General features: G+C 40.4%; 1 protein-coding gene across 2 annotated transcripts in view; it reads right to left on the reverse strand.

The window, feature by feature from the left end:
* Positions 1 to 575: 575 nt before the first annotated feature.
* Positions 576 to 20,181, reverse strand: part of LOC139462186 (serine/threonine-protein kinase 38-like) — a 92,247-nt gene continuing 72,641 nt past the window's right edge. For both annotated transcript variants that reach the window (XM_071243741.1, XM_071243740.1), the window contains 10 exons: positions 18,810 to 18,933; positions 15,003 to 15,157; positions 13,142 to 13,244; positions 12,741 to 12,802; positions 11,786 to 11,903; positions 7,224 to 7,347; positions 2,965 to 3,060; positions 2,464 to 2,552; positions 1,768 to 1,794; positions 576 to 795 (listed from right to left, as the gene is read on the reverse strand). In XM_071243741.1, coding sequence (XP_071099842.1) covers positions 665 to 795; positions 1,768 to 1,794; positions 2,464 to 2,552; positions 2,965 to 3,060; positions 7,224 to 7,347; positions 11,786 to 11,903; positions 12,741 to 12,802; positions 13,142 to 13,244; positions 15,003 to 15,157; positions 18,810 to 18,933 — 1,029 coding nt within the window. In that variant the 3' untranslated portion in view covers positions 576 to 664. The remainder of the gene's footprint in view (positions 796 to 1,767; positions 1,795 to 2,463; positions 2,553 to 2,964; positions 3,061 to 7,223; positions 7,348 to 11,785; positions 11,904 to 12,740; positions 12,803 to 13,141; positions 13,245 to 15,002; positions 15,158 to 18,809; positions 18,934 to 20,181) is intronic.

A 20,181-nucleotide genomic window follows, 5' to 3' on the forward strand; every position in this document is an offset into this window, starting at 1 on the left:
GCACAATGGGCTAGCTATAAATACGACACCAGTGGACATTAATGGTTACCATGCAAATACCTGAATATATCGCAGTTAAGATGACTGGTATCATTCAAACAAACTGTCCAAGAGTCAAAGATCAAACCAAACACAGACACCACTCAGAGGCTGACTCACGGGAATCCCATTTGTGATCAAATGGAATCACCTTGATGAGAACTCTGACCTTGACCTGCCTGACCTCACCTTGACCTTGTCTGCTCGTCTTCTAAGTAGCTGAAAGATTAGAGCCAGAAAACCTGGACACTCATATCCTGTTCAGGTTTCATAACCGAAAATTTCAGTTGGTAATATTCTCCCCATGTTTTTTTTCTGTCAGTCGTAATTCACAAACTTTGAAAGAACACGGATCACACTGAAACAAGCTTGGGTCAAAATGTTCAAAAGTCTTTCATACTGGATCATCGAAAAGAAGCCAGAAAGTTTTTGCAAAATCACATCGCTCTTCCAGCACTACTGGATACAACACCACGTACACAGGATACAAACAGGGGGCTAGGTAGAGAGTCCCCTGACAGACAGGCAGGCCAGGCAGACAGGCCACAGGGGGCTGCAACATATCACACAAACTGCCTCCATCTTCACTCCCTGTGCAACATGGCCACCTCTGGCCACCACAATTCTAACTTTTGGAGAGGGGTGGTCGAGCTCCTCGCTGTGTCAGCCCCTCGAACCTCTTGAATGTGTAGTTGATGAACACCCAGTCCTTGTATTTAGGATCTTTCTCGCTGCCCTCGGCAGTCATGTTTGTGGCTGGAAGAAAGAGACTAAGTTGTAGTCACTGTACAAAAAACATTTCTCAATGAGTGAGTGAGTGAGCGAGTGAGTGAGTATGGTTTTACGCCACTTTTAGCAATATTCCAGCAATATCACGGCGGGGGACACCAGAAATGGGCTTCACACATTGTACCCATGTCGGGAATCGAACCCGGGTCTTCAGCGTGACGAGCGAACACTTTAACCACTAGGCTACCCAACCGCCCCCATTTCTCAATGAAAGCATTATTCAAACATAAAACTAGACTGAAAATTGTCATTTCTATAACATAAAGCAAAACAAATCATACTACCAATACTAATATGAAAAGATTGTGATCCGTTACGTTTTTGAGTAGTTTACTTTATCAAATGGTCGTTTCCTCAGGTCATTTTGGTTTAATCTGCTACTGTCACAAACTCATTGATTGTTCGTTTATTTGTTTGTTGTTTAACGCTGCACTCAGCAATATTCCAGCTATATGACGGTGGTCTGTAAATAATCCAATCATTGACATCATGAGCATCAACCCACGCAATTGGGATACCATGACATGCATCAACCACTTCAGCAAGTCTGACCACCCGATCTCGATAGTTGCCTCTTACAAAAAGCAGTCGCCTATTATGGCAAGAATGGGTTGCTGAAGACATTCTACCCCAAATCTTCACAGGTTACATTGATTTGAAGACAACAGTTTCAGAACATGTCATGTCACATGCATGAAATTTGTGAATTCCTGACAGCGCTGACTGATGTCCCACTGCTAAGAAACTGAGAGTTATCTCCCTTTGATTGCAAGTTCAAATTTCCTCAAGGCACTGCTCAACTTGACCAACAGCTTTAACAACAACATATACAGCTGCTTCACAGATACTGCAACAGCTGAACCATATATTGCTGATAGAGAATGCATTCATATCTATGACAGGTACACTGAGGGGCCCTGAACATGGACGTATATGTACCTTCTTGTTGCTGCTGCGGAGATGTTGCTGAAAAGAGAGAAAATAGTCTGGTAAACAATTATTAAAAAAACACATTAAAAAACATAAAAAATATAGTTAAAAAATAGTCACGGACCACAGGTTAGTTTTGTTTTCCATGCTCGCTTTTTGATTATCCTTACGTAAAGACGAAAATAAATCTTAAAAGGCAACATAAGGCTAGTGGCATCTGGATGCTCTGGCAACGAATGCATCTGGGAATATAGGAGATTTTTTTCTCTGATGAATTTTTGGTCAATTATCTTTCAAAGTTAGGAAGTGGTTGAGGTGTAATCCTGAAGTGGCCTTGTCTTATTGTTCGAGTCACATCCAGCAAAGCAAAATTCAAGCTAGTCCGTTGCCCGAGACAACGAAACTATGCTGAGGACAAGTGAAAATCCACTGATATATCCACTGAAATCATGGACGAGAAGCATCTTATTATAATAATTCTGAACCAGTTCTAAATACTTCACTTCTGCTACAAATTGGAACTGAATAAAACTGACAGAAATTGTAAACAGAGTAAATATTTTCATCGAGCTACAAACTCGAGTAAAATATGGTTCACACTCATCCCCGAGCTGAAACAGCATTATTATTATTACTTAACCAGTTTCTAGAAATGACACACCACATGTCGACTAACACACAAGATAAACATTCTAAAAAACTTACGCCATTTGAGGTCTATTTCAGGGAAATCATCAAAATTGGACGTATCATCGATCCCCTTCACTTCTATTGGAATGGCTGCCGGACGCTCCCTGGACAAACATCAAATGATTACAGCATGACTGAATTGGGTAACAAGAGATCAGTGATATACCAAAACAACGCAAGAAAAATTTCCACAAGCTCGTATTTACCAAATTGGCCAAGGACTCCAGAGTTGTTAATTTGGGCTGTAACGATTCACTGATATCTATGATATCATCGATACTTAGGTACAGACGATACTTGAATCGTCAGTTTGTGAGATTGCTATATGCTATAAATAGAACAGAAACTAATTTTACCTCCCATAATGGCAGAAATAGCAGAGCGCCACCTGTGTAAGCACGGCAGAACACAAGGACATGGTACCCCCGGACACGGACTAACTGTTACCCACCTGTGTAAGCATGGCAGAACACAAGGATATGGCACCCTGGGACACGCCGACTAACTGTTACCCACCTGATATGTTCCCAGTCTACCATCTTGAAGAATGGGTGAGTTTTGATCTCCTCTATACCGTGGGCACCGATCCGATGCTCTCCATCACAACAGTACCTGCAACACATCAGACAACATGAAACCTACCCAAGGATTCTCAATAACAATATCTAATCATGTTATCGTGATCTTCTTTCTTTGCTAGAGAAGTTCGATGATGCAAGTCCTGTGTTCTCCTGACAGTTTCATAAAGTGTCTTAATCAATTAAACCACGATGATGACGACAGGCTATTGTTCTTACAGGTACATATATATGTTCTCTGCCTCCTAGTATTCATTCACCGGATGAATGAGTAAGCATATACTCCAAAACGTTGTGCTCCTCATATTAAAGAAGTTGACATCAATAAATTCTCTTCCTTAGACTATCATTGTTGCAACTGATTCTGATCCAGGAATTCACTGGCCATTCTGAACATGTAAAACTGATGCAACTTCAAGTCATTATGCAAAAGTCATAAATCAACTACAACAAGGTTTTAGTTGGAAACCTTTGAGTGATTTCTCCATTACAGGACCCCAAAACTAAATGTTTCATGTTCAACATTAGGATATCCACTAGGATCCCATAACTTAATCATAAATTTGCAGCACTGTATTCTACTGCGCTGACATCAGACAGCACCTAGTTTCCATGACCTGAGAATATTCCTATCTCTCACCTATTGTTTTGAATAGATTTGTTTACACATAGCAACATTCCAACTTGTTGTTAAACAAGTGGATCTGTCTACACAACCAATGTTATTAACAGGAACACATTTTGCTTTCACAGAAAAAAGTATGGATAAAAATGTCTGCCATTTCATAGGATTTTCTACTTTGCAAACCTGTTAGAAATATGATTGTTCTGTCCAAGATAAATATTTGATGATGTATAGTTTTGCCCAGCAACAGTCTGACACAACGCTGCCATCGGATTATTTGCACGGGAGGCTTTCATCGTTTGCTGCAGTTGTATCTGTATTTGCCGATCCGACGACAAACACAGTTTGCATATTTGAAGATGTCTTATGCAATATTTCCTACAGAGTTTCAAAAAGAAGCCACCAATACCTTCTGGCTTAAAGAAACTTAATTCAAAAGTGCTTTTGCCTGAACAATTCTTTTGTCACCTCTACATAGGAAGACATTACAAGTTCCTGAAACGTTAACCTCCAGCTTAAGAAGTTACGCAAAATGATCGAGACTGAGGAAAGGGCTACATGCTCGAAGGGTGCCTTCAAACATGGGAAAGAGGACTGCTCTTGGCAAGTGTCAAATATTTCCATTTATGACATTCATATGGATTTGCATATGCACAAACCTGACTCTCTTTGATCTGTGTTCTTTTTAAACCTATTGATGTTGCCATCAGTAAGCTTGGTGATGTTCATGACAGATGATATGATAATCATGTGTTTATAATGGAAATATAGAAATATCCCCATCAAAAGTAAAGAAGTACATAAGGACCCAGGAACCCCTGAATCATTCACTTGTAACAACAGGACAGTGACAAGGAACCTTGCCTTTCATGCTTATTTCAAACACTGCTTGTGATTTCTTGGAAGATCTAAGGTAACAAACTATTCGACTTTTCCTCCTAAGCTTTCATAATTCATGAAGAGGTTATGGGGAAGAAAAAGCAACTGTAAAACTCCCCATCATACTGCTTCACGGACAGAAAATGGAAAACCAAATTATGCAAAATCTTATCTGGATCTCTGATACGGTCAAACTATCATCAAACCTAATTATTGTTATCTCCCTTTGTATAATTCTCTAGTCATGAAAACAGTGATATATAAGCTCGGGTTCAGCTGGCGCTGTGGACATGCCTGGCACAGACAGCCCAACAACATCCGAATCAATGTGGGACACACTCTAACAAGTGAGTTCCATCTGTGAACCTCTCATAACACCGAAACATGTTTCACTGGTAACATCCTATAAAACATACAATGTCCTGTCTGAGATGGCCCGGTACATAGGAGGGAGATCCTTAAGAGACTCTTGTCTAGTGGTAGAGCGTCCGCCCGGAGAGCGGAAGGTCCAGGGTTTGATCCCCAGCCGCGTCATACAAAAGACGTTAAAAGATGGTACTTGTTGTTACCCTGTCTGGCGCTCGGCTAAAACAAGGACTGGTCGGCTCGGAGTCAGTATACTGTGTCTGAGTGGGGTTTTCATGTTAAACTGTGGTATCTCAGTGTGTTAGCACTATAATTCGGCATCAGTCCGGACTAGTACAAGCAGCCACACACACACACATACACGTGCATATATAAGTGCAATAATCTCGGACGCGACGTTAAACCCCATTTCACCTGTCCATGATAAACTGTCATTTACAATCTTGGCTTCAATACTGTAGTTGTGAATTGCTAGATTAATATTCGAACAAGATATAGACAAACAGCAGGTTGGAGTGAACAGCATCTGCTTCTGGTTCTATGGACATCACATACCTCAAAGTGTATCTGTCATAAATTAATACAGATTCAGATCAATGGTTCAATTACATTTTGGTTATCCTTTTTCCAGTTTTTACAAGGTACACTCTCCTGGAGGTGAGGTGAAATGGGGTTTAATGTCGCGTTCAAGATTATTACATTTATATAGCAATGTGTGTGTGTGCGTGTGCGTGTGCGTGTGTTTGGTTTGACGCGTCCGGGGATGGAACCCCAGACCTTCCGTTCGTCAGGTGGACACTCTACCACTAGACAACAGAGGGGTCACTCAACATGAAGTCTGCCAGTTGAAGACAAGAAAACTTCAGGAAGGACACGTCATATTTTCTTTGGGAATTCCCCTTTAACCATTAGGAAGAAGGCCAGTCATTTCTGCAGACTAGTGAAAATAACAATTAATTTCTAACCCTGTTCATTTAAAAAAGAAAGAATTTTTTTAACATTTAAAAAAACTTTTGAGGTGGCATTTACTAACATTATTATATTTAAGCCTTTTTTATCTTAAGCTGAACTTTTTCACAAATCCTTGACATAGTTATATATATAGAGACTCCATCGAACAGTCAACTGCACACAGCTATCAGCTGGATGTCAAGCAACTGACCTCCCATACTGTAACTCTATACACAGTCCATGTAGGACATTCAGTGTGTGGTGTCACAATACAGATCAAATGTCGGGACCATGATGTTTACAACTGCTTACATCTGTGACCATGACCTAAGCTGAGTCTAGATCACCTCTCAGTCATCCTTGTCTACGAAGTGTATGCAATAATTATAAACTACGATATCTTATAGGTGTTTAGCCATCACAAATCCAAGTGTCTGTTCAGCTTATGCAAACTAGAATAAATTTCTTGAATCGTTTGGCTTTATATTGCTGGGTTTTTTTAATTAGTGTTTATTTGTTGCTTAATGCCGCACTCAGCAAATATTCCAGCCATATGACAGCGGTCTGTAAACAATCGAGTCTCGACCAGACAATCCAGTAACTGACATCATGAGCATCGATCCACACCATGGGATACGATGACATGCATCAACCAAGTCAGCAAGCCCAACCACCCAATCCCATAAACCGCCTCTTACAACAAGCATAGTCGCCTTTCACCACAACCATGGGTTGTTGAAGACATATTCTAACCCCGGATCTTCATGTGGCTGTGATTAGTGAAATCAATGAATTTAAATCAGTGACTTTATAACTCCAAACATTACACTCCACCAATGATATGAGGAACTCTTAGCTTCCCTGACTCCAGTGTTATTTTGTATGTCATGGTAGAACCGGATATGTTATCTTGAACAAGGATCTGACCAAATCTCATTTATTACAGCAAATCAAGAACTGTGCACATCCTTTACCTGGTAATCACATTTTCTTGCAAACAGTGTCCAAAATAACCGCTTCCCGTGGCTGGTAAATTTTGTGTCGGGCTGTTTGAAATTTTTCTCCACCTACCCGACTGTCTGGCAGATAACTTTAAGACTACTTACCCATTCAGTTTCATTATAACTCCTTGTGGATTCTCAAGAAATATATTGTTTGCATTATTTCTACTGAATCAAGACGAGATTTATCTCTCAGTTTTTGCGACGTTTCAATATTGATAATGTCTGAATGCAGGACAAACTTTGAAGATGGTCAGGCAACATTTATGGGTCACCGGCCCGACTGTCTTGCTGGGTCTAATAATTATTTCATACACTTGCAAATGGCAGAACTATGTCAACAACAAGATGGCCTCCTATCGCCTGCCCTTGTACCTTTGAATGAGATCCCTGGCTTCCTCAGAGATAGGCACTTCTGGCGGGAAGATGAGAGTTTCTCGCCAGTTCATCACCTTCCTGTACGTCTCCTGGGGGTTCTCCGAACAAAATGGTGGGTAACCTACAAGGGGAAGGACATTCAGGGTCAATGACAATCCTACTCAATAAACAATGACAAAGAGTGGGTGAGTAGGTTTTGCATGTCCACAAGGAACATAAAAATGGTAATACTTATATGATGAAACTCACTGGTTGCCCTAATTGGCTCTAGGAAGTCAAAACACTGCCCTGAAGAGGGACTACATATAGTGCCTATTTCCAGTGTTATAAGGAGGATGATACTCAAGCATCAGTTTTGAGGATCTAACATGAGGTGAGGTGAGGTGTGGTGAAATGGGGTTAAACGTCGTGTCCAAGATGATTGAACTTATATAGCGACGTGTGTGTGTGTGGCTGCTTGTACTAGTCTGGACTGATGCCGATTTATAGTGATAGCCCACTGAGATACCATGCTGCAGTTTAACATGTATACCCCACTGAGACACTGTAAACTGACTCCGAGCCGACCAGTCCTTGTTTTAGCCAGGCAGGGTAACAACAACTACCATCTTTTAACATCTTTTGAAACTTCCGCTCTCTCGGCTGATGCTCTACCACTAGACCACTGAGACGGTTGGATCTAAAATGTACTGGGTGTTCAACTGAGATGAAGGTGGGCCCCATGGGCTGTCTGAATATTTAAAAACACAATCTTTTAAAAAGTTTAATAATTCAAATTTGAATTCTGCCTGCAATTTTTGTGTACTTTATACAAGTTATGGTAAATGTCTAGTTTCAGTTCCCAGCAGTGCAGCCGTCTGAATGGGACTTTGAATCCCCCATACAGGGGTTTAGCTGGAGACAAATAGCATTGGGCCATTTTCATGATTTTATCAACTTTTGACAGGCCATTCTTGAAAAAATTCTTGATGACATTTTGGATTACAGTGAATACAATCCGTCAATGTCCTAGAAATTGAACTGACCTGAAACCCTACCATACAAACAAAAAGGCATTAGGCTGGCCTGATCTTCTCAAAAACTGGTTTATGTGTACACACAAATTTAATCAATCATGTAGATGTTATTATCAAAACATTTCAGTTATCCCTAAATCCAATAGTCCTTTCCCAACTGTCCAATAGGTAAAGTATCCTAAGGACTAGTATAAATTTGCCATTTTCAAGGGTTTTGCTACATGATATCATTAAAAGGAGTGAGTGACTATGCTTTTTACGCCGCTTTTAGCAATATTCCAGCAATATCATGACGGGGGACACCAGAAATAGTCTTCTCACATTGTACCCATGTCAGGAATCGAACCCGGGTCTTCGGCGTGACGAGCGAACGCTTTAACCACCAGGCTACCCGACCACCCCTTTATCATTATAAGGACCAGTGGGATAAAGCTGTTCCCCGGGAGTTTCTATTGTTGAAGTTCATTTTGTCTTTGAGTATATACATTCACAGGTAAGACCACTGAGGAACTCCTCTGTGACCCGATCAAAGCGACAGTGTCAACACTGTATTATCCCCTTCCTCAACAGATCATGACAGTTTGCTAACACCAGCAGGCAGCTTACATTAACCCCCAACTCACTTCCTCATCCTCATCACATCGCAGCCCAACAAAATGTGACCTCTGACATTTAGCCTTGACCTTAGTCTTCCTAACCTCATAACGACCAGCACTGGCCTTATGTTTATAATCCCTCTCTCTGACCTCCGACCTTTTCTTGTCATGAAGGCCAGACAACAGAGCATCTGGTCTTTTCAACAGGAGAATCCTTCAGATTTAATACAAATGTCAGTTTTTCCTTCTGTTGCCGCCTATGTCTTAGCCCCACCCAAGTCAAAGGAAGAATGTCTTCTGAGTCTGGTCATACATAATTCAATATTTGCTTTGTAAAGAAATACTGAGGAGTCACTGTCACTGTTATTACTCATGCTTAGCCCAATACTTGATAACTTCCTCAGAAAAGAATCTTGCATTTAATGTTTTGACCTACATAACACTGCTTTTGAGTGAGTGAGTATGGTTTTACGCCGCTTTTAGCAATATTCCAGCAATATCACGGCGGGGGACACCAGAAATGGGCTTCACACATTGTACCCATGTCGGGAATCGAACCCGGGTCTTCGGCGTGGCGAGCGAATGCTTTAACCACTAGGCTACCCGACCGCCCCCCACTGCTTTTGAAGTGTATTTCTTTTTTGCTACTAGCTTATATAAGCACCCATTATTGGGATCACAGTATCACTGCTTCAGTTATTGTCATTGTGTTTTCTTTATTCTTATTTGCTTCTTGTTGTTTAACACTGTACTCAGCAATATTCCAGCTATATGACGGCGGTTTGAAAATATTCAAGTCTGGACCGGACAATCCAGTGATTGACATCATGGTTTTCTGTTGTCTAGCTTCTCAGGTTTGATGCTGTTGATAACATATTGATAGGGGGTTGATGTCTCAGTATTTCAATATCAGTATGAAGTTCAGGTTGATATGAATGTTTCCCCACCCGTGATTCTGAACCAGAATTAGTTTGTTTGTTTGTTTAACGCTGCACTCAGCAATATTTCAACATTATGCCTGCCCCGTAAATAATAGAGACTGAACCAGACAATCCAGTTAGTCACATCATGAGCATAGATCTACACAATTGGGATACGATGACATGCATAAACCAAGTCAGTAAGCCTGACCATCCGATCCCGTTAGTCACCTCTTATGACAAGCATGGGTTGCTGAAGACCAATACAAAACAGGAATGGAATCTTCGCATATGCCAGGTAATGGAAACAGAAGGGCATGGCAGATATTGCTCAGACACTGGGGTCATTGATCTAGATCCCCCGACAACCGCACCACTGACAATGGACTCTACTGATCCTACCTTGGTGTCATGTATTCAAAATGAACTACTTGAGAAACATTAATAACTCCATAGAGGAGGAAACTTAAACTTGAAACCAGGTGTGGTGGGATCTGTTTTCAATGACTGTGTTTACACAATTTCACTCTTTCAAAATCTTATGTAGAAAAGTGTTTGATGAAAACCTGTTTGACAGGATATCTTTAGAATGTCTCAATTACACATCCATCAAACCTACACAATTACATGTGGAGATACATCTCAAATCATTTTTTGTGCAAACAAAATTGATGGCACTTTTTCACGGTTTATTTCTAAAGCATGGTGCATAGAATGATGTGGGACACAAAACAGATGCCATGCTTCACCGAGTACCAGTGTTAAAGGGGGGAATAACCATTATTTATTACCTACGAGCGAAAACAATATTGTGCCCTAGGATCATATCACCTCACAAGAAAACAGTGTCTTGTTTCCGTCATTCGGACGGCATTGTTGACATCATTAAAATCTTATTGTGACATGAGGTCGGAATGACATCATACTATACATAGATGTAGTTTGTTGACGTAATTCGACAAATTTTGGTTCCGCTGCTGTTGCGACTTGGTGTCCTTACAGATAAACACTACAATTCGTCTCTGCATGTAGACATCTTCTTCGGTAATAAATAGAACATTATATTTGTGTTCACGTCATACTATGTTTACGACACTCGCTCTCGCTCGGGAAATACTGGAATTTACTACGACATGAACACTCATATAATATCCTCTTTGTTCAAACCTCCTACGGGTGCATGTACTATTTCTGTCTAGTAAGCTCATCTAGTAATAGTCTAAAAATAATATCAAAATCTATAGGAAATGATGCTTATTGCCAAGTTCGAGCTAAAGTATTTGGCACAGTCTGCGTTCAGGATGGCCTGTCATTGAGATTCTTCCTGGAGGCAGGTCAAGGACCACAAGGACAGGGAGTGTCCTCAGTGGTAGCATCATGTTTGTTCATAATTTTCAGCAATATTCTAGCTATATGATGGCAAACTGTAAATAATCAAGTCTGGACAAACACGGAATTTCACTAGTCTACTATTCTACTCTATTTGAACTAGTCTTTAGGACACCTTATGTATTTTGGTTCAGACCATAGGACTAGTCCTAATTTCTAACCCTGCATAGGCTGAGAAGTGGGACAGGCTAAAAAGATTGATAATCAGAATTATGGTCAATGGGAAGAACTATAAACGATTATCGATATGACAATTGTGTCATCGATAATATCAACTATTGAGATGAAATCAAGTTTAAACTTACTGAATAATATCAACTATTGTGATGAAATCAAGTTTAAACTTACTGAAATAGACTTGTTATTGTCAATCATGGTAATTGTCGAAGACAGAAAGCACCTGTTTTTGTTATATCTTACATGTCCACAAAGTAATCCATACATAAATGTGTCACCGCTCACAAGTCCAGTTTCTTTCAGAATTTTTTGCACATATGCTCAAAGTTACTTCTCTGATATTTATCAATTTTGTTCACGATTATTGATCTCCGATTATCTATAACAATAGCCAGCCCTACTGGGAACACATTATCAGATGGCCTAGTGTCAACACAGTCAAGAATGAGACCTAAACTGACCTATAAGCATCTCGTACATGATGACTCCCAGAGACCACCAATCACAGGTGCTCATGTAGCCATTCTGCATAAATACTTCAGGCGCGATGTAGTCAGGCGTTCCTACAGTGGAGTAGGCCTGAAACAGAACACCACATAATTACACCTCACTGCAACATAATTAAACCTTGCTGTATTTTGGTTTGGTTTGGTTTGGTTTGTTGCTTTACACAACACTCAATATTCTAGCTATATGACGGCAGTCTGTAAATCATCGAGTCTGGACCAGACAATCCAGTGATTGATATCATGAGCATCGATGCTGATATGCTTCAGCCAAGTCAGCGAGCCTGACCACCCGATCCTGTTAGTCGCCTCTTACAACAAGCATAGTCACCTTTTACAGCAAGCATGGGTTGCTAAAGACCTATTCTACCCCGGATACGTCACTGTAACACGAATCAGCCAAATATAAAGTGCTTGGGAATAAGCAAAATAAAGTGACTGTTTTGATATGAACAACTTGAAATGTATTGTGATAGGCTCACAAACAGTGAGTGAGTTGGGTTTAACGCCGCTTTCAACAGTATTTCAGTCATATCACAGCGTGTCAGCTTAATGTGGGAGGAAAGCCCGAAGTGATGCAGGTTTAGATGTTTACTACTTCGGTGAAACCCGCAAGCACAGGTATGGTGCTGACAAACCCAGAAACATAATCAGGGCGAATCGGGATTCAAACCCACAATCATAGGTTTCTGGCATGCCCAAGGGACGCAACTCTGCAGAGTGAATTGCGACCTTAGACGATTGGGCCACCCGTGACCCGGGCTCACAAACATGGTCGAATCTAAACAAAGTGACTGTAAAATCAAAAATCAGGTAAAGGCTGCTACATAAGGAGTGGGATGCTTCAACAGAGGAAGGTTGACTTTGAATTGGGTCAATATTTACTTCTACTTATTAAAAGTCTTCTTACCAATGCCCTTCGATTTCTCTTCCAGCTTTCTGCTCTTCTTTTTGAATCCATAGGATTCCCATCTGAAACAGTCAATGCCGTTTTGCAGGTAGGTACTGAGAGTGTGCGGCAAAACACGAGACTCTTTGACATCACATTCAACACGATCAAAGCTGCAATCTGGGTGCAACTTAAAATCGACTGCCTCAGTACTATATAAAACAAGTTGCCTTTTACAACAAGTATAGTTGCTTTTTACGTCAAGAAAGGGTTGCAGAAGACATATTCATCCCTGGATCTTTAAGGGTCCAAATTTATTTGATTCAAAGAACAGTCACTAGATTCAGGCCAAGTTGTACATGGTGTAAACAATCACAGATTCAAAACAATACATAACGAGTTTAGCTGCTAGTTGAACTCACTAAAGTCCCCTGCTTTGGCTTGTGAGAGATCCTTGTAAAAGTCTGTTCGGTGCGACTTCTTCAATCCTGTACACAGTCCAAAGTCTGAAAGTTTGATATGTCCCTGAAACAAAAGAAGGAAATGAAAAGTTTCCAGGAATTCCATTCCACACCTATCATACAACCAAAGCCAAATGTAAAAGTTAACACAAGTAAGGCTAATTTTTTTTATTAGTCTTGGTTCTCAGGCACTGCCCTTATCAACATAAAGTCTGTTGCACGTTTCGTTTTTATTTCCGATTACGCCGCTTTTAGCAATATTCCAGCAATATCACGGCAGGGGACACCTGAAATGGGCTTCACACATTATATCAATATCAGGAATCGAACCCCAGTCAACGGCGTGACGAGTGAACGCTTTAACCACTAGGCTACCCGACCGCCCCTCTCCAAGTCTGACACTCATCCAAGGATGGTAAGATAGTACCAACATGGAGAGAACAAGACATCTCCCAAGTCTGACACTCATCCAAGGATGGTAAGATAGCACCAACATGGAGAAAACAAGACATCTCCCAAGTCTGACACTCATCCAAGGATGGTAAGATAGCACCAACACGGAGAGAACAAGACATCTCCCAAGTCTGACACTCATCCAAGGATGGTAAGATAGCACCAACATGGAGAAAACAAGACATCTCCCAAGTCTGACACTCATCCAAGGATGGTAAGATAGCACCAACATGGACAGAACAAGACATCTCCCAAGTCTGACACTCATCCAAGGATGGTAAGATAGCACCAACATGGAGAAAACAAGACATCTCCCAAGTCTGACACTCATCCAAGGATGGTAAGATAGCACCAACATGGACAGAACAAGACATCTCCCAAGTCTGACACTCATCCAAGGATGGTAAGATAGCACCAACATGGAGAGAACAAGACATCTCCCAAGTCTGACACTCATCCAAGGATGGTAAGATAGCATCAACATGGAGAGAACAAGACATCTCCCAAGTCTGACACTCATCCAAGGATGGTAAGATAGCACCAACACGGAGAGAACAAGACATCTCCCAAGTCTGACACTTATCCAAGGATGGTAAGACAGCACCAACACGGAGAGAACAAGACATCTCCCAAGTCTGACACTCATCCAAGGATGGTAAGATAGCACCAACATGCAGAGAACAAGACATCTCCCAAGTCTGACACTCATCCAAGGATGGTAAGATAACACCAACAGTCTGGTAGCATTAACAAGGTGAGACAATGCGTTTTGATCACTACTCTGATATAAGTACAAAACATATCCTTTGTTACATATTGTACAATGATCTCTTTCATATTGAAGACAACTGAGATCACATGAGTTTAAATTGTTTTTTGATGCAGCTCCAGGTGGTACATTAACACATAAGGAAACAGGTGCCCCTATTTCACAGTCTAATGAACACAGCCTCCGCCCTCAGCCAATACAAGCCACAACATTGTAGTAAGCGGAACAATGTGTAACTCAGTGTTCTGTTGCCAAGATGGCATGTTCCAAAAGTAACCTATTAGACCTGGTCTCATGAATATTGATTGACACGAAACATACATGGCCATGAACAGGGAAGTGCGTGTAAGTTCACTGAACAAACTAAATGGGGCATGGTTGCCATTGCAGACATATAATTAAACCAACAAAGGCCATATCATGCCATTTGCATCCTGGATATATCATCCCAAATTACAACGTGTTTTCTAGGGATGTTTTACATGTGAGGAAAGAACATGTTTTAAACATTAACATAAGTTTACTCATTCACACATATTTTTTTCATATTTTATGTTTCACAAGAGTAAATCATAAATGTGAACCTATTTAATACATTACCTTAGCATCCATTAAAAGATTATCTGGTTTAATATCTCGGTGTATAAAGCCGAGCTTGTGTATAGAATCTATAGCCAGCACAGATTCTGCGACGTAGAACTGGGCCTGCTCCTCTGTCAGCGTGTCCCTCTTCATCAACAGTGTCATCATGTCACCTGCAGAGGAAGTGAGTGAGTAGGTGAGTGAGTGAGTGAGTGAGTGAGTGAGTGAGTGAGTGAGTGAGTGAGTGGTTGTTTTACACTGGTTTTAGCAACATTGCATTCATGTCACGGCGGGGGACACTAAAAAAAAACTTCACACATCGTACCCATGTTGGAAATCGAACCCAGGCCTTGAGTGAACACTTCTACCACTAGGCTATCCCATTGCCCCACCTTGCTTGCAGCATGCGAGCCTACAGTTCCAGTGATTTATCTTCACAAACTTAGAGGCCGTAATTCAGCAGTAAATGTGAGTAGAAATTGCCAAATTGAAATTCATAAAGCAATCATATAAAGTTATAGCTAATGTTATGGCTTTATAGAGGTGACCTGTATTTCACTAATAACAGGACCAATTAAGAGAAAGAGGAATGCTATGTTAAAGTCAAATGTTAACATACCTCTGAATTAGAAAAAACTGGAACATTAAGAGAGAATATCAATACAGCAAAAACTCTATTTGTCTGGCCCTCATTAGTCTACCAAATAATGTTAGACACATGTACGTACTGAGGACACGACTTCAGAACAACAATTCATTTAACTGTGTACTTCACTGGAAAGTCTACTGTTTGGATTACCAGGGTTCAACTGTACTGATATTCCCAATAGTTATTATTCTGAGTGAGTATGGTTTTACGCCGCTTTTAGCAATATTCCAGCAATATCACGGCAGGGGACACCAGAAATGGGCTACACATATTGTACCCATGTCGGGAAGGGAATTCGGGTCTTCGGCTTCACGAGCAAACGCTTTAACCACTGGGCTACCCGACAGTCCCGTTATTATCCTGAAGACTTTTTCCAGACTAACAGGATGTTCACAACATGAAGGATCCAACGACCAGGTCCTTGAGGTTTGCTTCTGTAGTATTGGACCGGACACCCCAAGTCTGTTTCCAAGACAATAGAGAATTTTCTTGAACAGGAGTCCAACTCAAGTCTAGAATGATTTAGCAAGTCTAGCTTGCCTCAGCTGAGGATTGTTCTAGTCTCCATTTGGATTTTATTCTATTTATTTTGTAGATATATATTTTTAAATATGATAACTTTATTTCTGGGACTAAATATCAGTCTCGGGACCGCTTAAATCTTTAACTTTTAACATGAGGGAAATGGCAATGACCCCTTGACATCGATACTTAACACTGAACATACATCTTAAATTTTGAATGAGCAAAGTTTGAACAAATTGTGTTAAATTTGCAAGGACTAAAATGTGACCAGAGCCTTGACTCCCTTTTATACCACCAACAGCGGGAAGCCATGAAGCATCTCATCTCACATGACATGAAAGAGGGTGTTCTACCCATCTTGTGACATGACTATTATGATAAGCAGCAGAGCACAGGAGAGTGGACATTCCTACGTCTAGCTGGACTACTGTGGAGACACATCAGTGTGATTAATGTGCCACCTAGCATAGCAGTGTTTGAAATTAAGCATGAACGTCAACGGTCCTTGTCATTGCACTAATGCGTAACTTAAAAAGATTTAGGGGTCCCTAGATTCAGATACCGTACAGCAGTAAAAACTAATATTTTTAGCCCATGAGTCCTTATAATGATAACATATAGAAAAACCCTTAAAACTGGCAAATTTCTACTAGTGCTTATGATGCCTTAACTATTGGGCAGTTTGGCAAGGACTACAGGACTAGTGCCAATTTCTAACACTGATATATAACCTCAAGGACCCTAGGATGGCCCTCAATTATGATCACTGGCATAGGATATCCTATCTTTCACATGACATGTACGAGTCCACAACACAAACCCTATGATTTTACTTCACCAGCTATTATTTTTCAGATGCATAAACTTCTGTGTAATATATGCAGGACTGTGCCAAGAATACTGGAAAAAGTCTAGAACCTAAAAAGCAGATATTTCAAATTCAAGTTTTGTCACTTACTTATTGACAACAATGTCACAATAATATCTTTCAAAGTCAAGATAATTTATGGATAACAACTTCTTTATTTACTGTAAAGGCGTGGTTCGGTATAGATCCTTATACCGTGACTTGCTTGACAATGGTATAAGGATGTATATCAAAACATCGCTTTTAGAGTGAATAAAGCAGTTATTTTCCATAAATTATCTCTACTTAGTCATTCGTCAACTTCTAAGTAATGCCTATCAAACAGTTTATATCTTTCAAGTTTAAATTGGAACTTACTCGAGGCGTTGGTGAAAAGAGATTTCAACACAACCTCCATATTTAAATATTTAACAAAGGCAAAAACTAGGCAACCATAACAAAAACACGACAAAAATTTATCATGAAAGTCAAGGAGTCATTGTCCCTAGTTAAGCCCAATTTAAAAAATTAAGATTCCAAAACTGTAGCAGCTGACTTCCCAGGCCCAGGGCTCATCTTGAATTCAAACACAGCTCCTATGTACATTGTAAATGTGCTGGTCCTCCCCAATATCAAGTACAAACAGAGCATAAAAGTATTATCAACCCGTCTGACTTAAACGATACCTTGCCTCCAGGCTGACCTGAACAGCACAATAAATCTTATCAAAGAAAACATAAAAAAGTCCCTTCCTCCATCAGACATGAAACACGAAAACAGCCCTATCTCTGATGGCATGGTCCACCACAATACTGATTAAACCATGTTATGTGAATGAAGTGTTTCAAATTACGTGGCGTCCTGAGGTCCTTGAAGTCTGTTACTTTTCTATTTGAATCTAGTGACCTCTTTAAATGTTAAACAATTCACATTAAGGTGAAGACAAAAGGACTCTCGATAAGTATTTGGGGTAATAATAGGTCCCCAGTAAACTCTGCTGTTGTAAGAGGCAACTTTTGGATCAGGGGTCAGGTTCGGTGATTTGGTTGATGCGTGTCATCGTACACCGACATGGATTCGCTGATCATAAGATTAATCTCTGGTCCAGACTTGATTATTTACAGTCCGCCATCACATAGCTGGAATATTTATCAGTGTGGCTTTAAGCCACAAACAAGGACCCCTTGACCTAGGGTTGGCACATTGGCTCATAAATCAGATTGCAATATATCGCAATATGGAGAGCCGTACTGTGATACATATTGCAGTACATAATAGGGCTCAAATTATGTATATTTGTACTGTTCAAATGGTACTTCTTCATTCAATAATCCAGACTTCAGATTGCAAGATATGTAGTATGGATAAACGCGACTCCATATTAAAGCTTCAGAAATTGGCACTAGTCCTGTAGTCCTTGCCAAACTGCCCAATAATAAAGGTATCATAAGAACAAGTAGAAATTTGCCATTTTTAGGGGTTTTGCTATTCTACCGTTGTATTACGGCATCAATATGGAATGTTATGGTAAACAGTGTGAAGGTGGGCTGTTTACATGGTTTAGATAGGAACCCAGTCCATCCAAATGTCTCAAGATATGTATATAATCATATATTAATTCTTTGGACTATTTTGCAAAATATCAATATGCCATGGCTGTAATGTAATACGTGTATTGCTGACGGTCTTATCACAATATACCGGTGTACCAGTTATATTGCACACCCCTACAAGTACCCCTTGACTCATGTTGAATTACAACACTGGGGACACTAGCAGCCCTTGTGGTCGGTCCTTGACGTACCTCCAGGAAGAAACTCCATGATGAGATAGAGATTCAGGCCGTCCTGAAAGGAGTAGTACATCTTCACCACCCACTGGTGATCTGCCTCCACGAGAATGTCCCGTTCAGCCCGGACATGTGCCACCTGCAACACAGGGCTCGCCATCAAAACATTGTCAGAGAATCATTACAACGTTTCCTCAACATGTCATATCAAACCAGGATTAGTCCTACACCATTGCTATCAATGCTATCAAGTTCATTGCTCATTGCTTACAAGTCCTACTCATTGCTAAGTTTGATAACTAGTTGCTAACAAGACCTGCTCATTGCTTACAGGTCTTACTCATTGCTAACAAGTCCTACTCATTGCTAAGTTTGATAACTAGTTGCTAACAAGACCTGCTCATTGCTTACAGGTCTTACTCATTACTAACAAGTCCTACTCATTGCTAACAAGTCGTATCATTGCTAACTCATTGGTAACAAGTCCTACTAATTGCTAACATGTCCTTCTCATTGTTACGTCACACTCATTGCTAACTAGTCATATCATTGCTAACTAGTTGCTAACAAGTCCTACTCATTGCTAACAAGTCGTATCATTGCTAACAAGTCCTACTAATTGCTAACAAGTCGTATCATTGCTAACAAGTCCTACTCATTGGTAACAAGTCCTACTAATTGCTAACATGTCCTTCTCATTGTTACGTCACACTCATTGCTAACTAGTCATATCATTGCTAACTAGGTGCTAACAAGACCTGCTCATTGCTTACAGGTCTTACTCATTACTAACAAGTCCTACTCATTGCTAACAAGTCGTATCATTGCTAACTCATTGCTAACAAGTCCTACTAATTGCTAACATGTCCTTCTCATTGTTACGTCACACTCATTGCTAACAAGTCATATCATTGCTAACTAGTTGCTTACAAGTCCTACTCATTGCTAACATGTCCTCATCGTTACGTCACACTCATTGCTAACAAGTTGCACCATTGCTAACTATTTGCTAACAAGTCCTACTCATTGCTAAAAAGTCCTACTCATTGCTAACAAGTCGTATCATTGCTAACTACTTGCTAATATGTCCTGCTAATTGCTAACATGTCCTTCTCATTGTTACGTCACACTCATTGCTTACAAGTCATATCATTGCTAACAAGTCCTACTAATTGCTAACATGTCCTTCTCATTGTTACGTCACACTCATTGCTAACAAGTCCTACTACCCATAACCAAGCCTCACAACATGAAATAATGCAAATAGAATATTTCAAAATATTTCAATGTTGACATGTGCCCGACATCTTCGGGTTAAACATTAGATACATTTCCCGTAATTTCCTGGCTGAATGGTGAGAAGGCTCGTCATGTCCAGTATCTCCAT

This window comes from Haliotis cracherodii, unplaced genomic scaffold (assembly GCF_022045235.1).
Source record: "Haliotis cracherodii isolate W230 unplaced genomic scaffold, xgHalCrac1.p SCAF_15, whole genome shotgun sequence".
Classification (NCBI taxonomy): Eukaryota; Metazoa; Mollusca; class Gastropoda; order Lepetellida; family Haliotidae; genus Haliotis; species Haliotis cracherodii.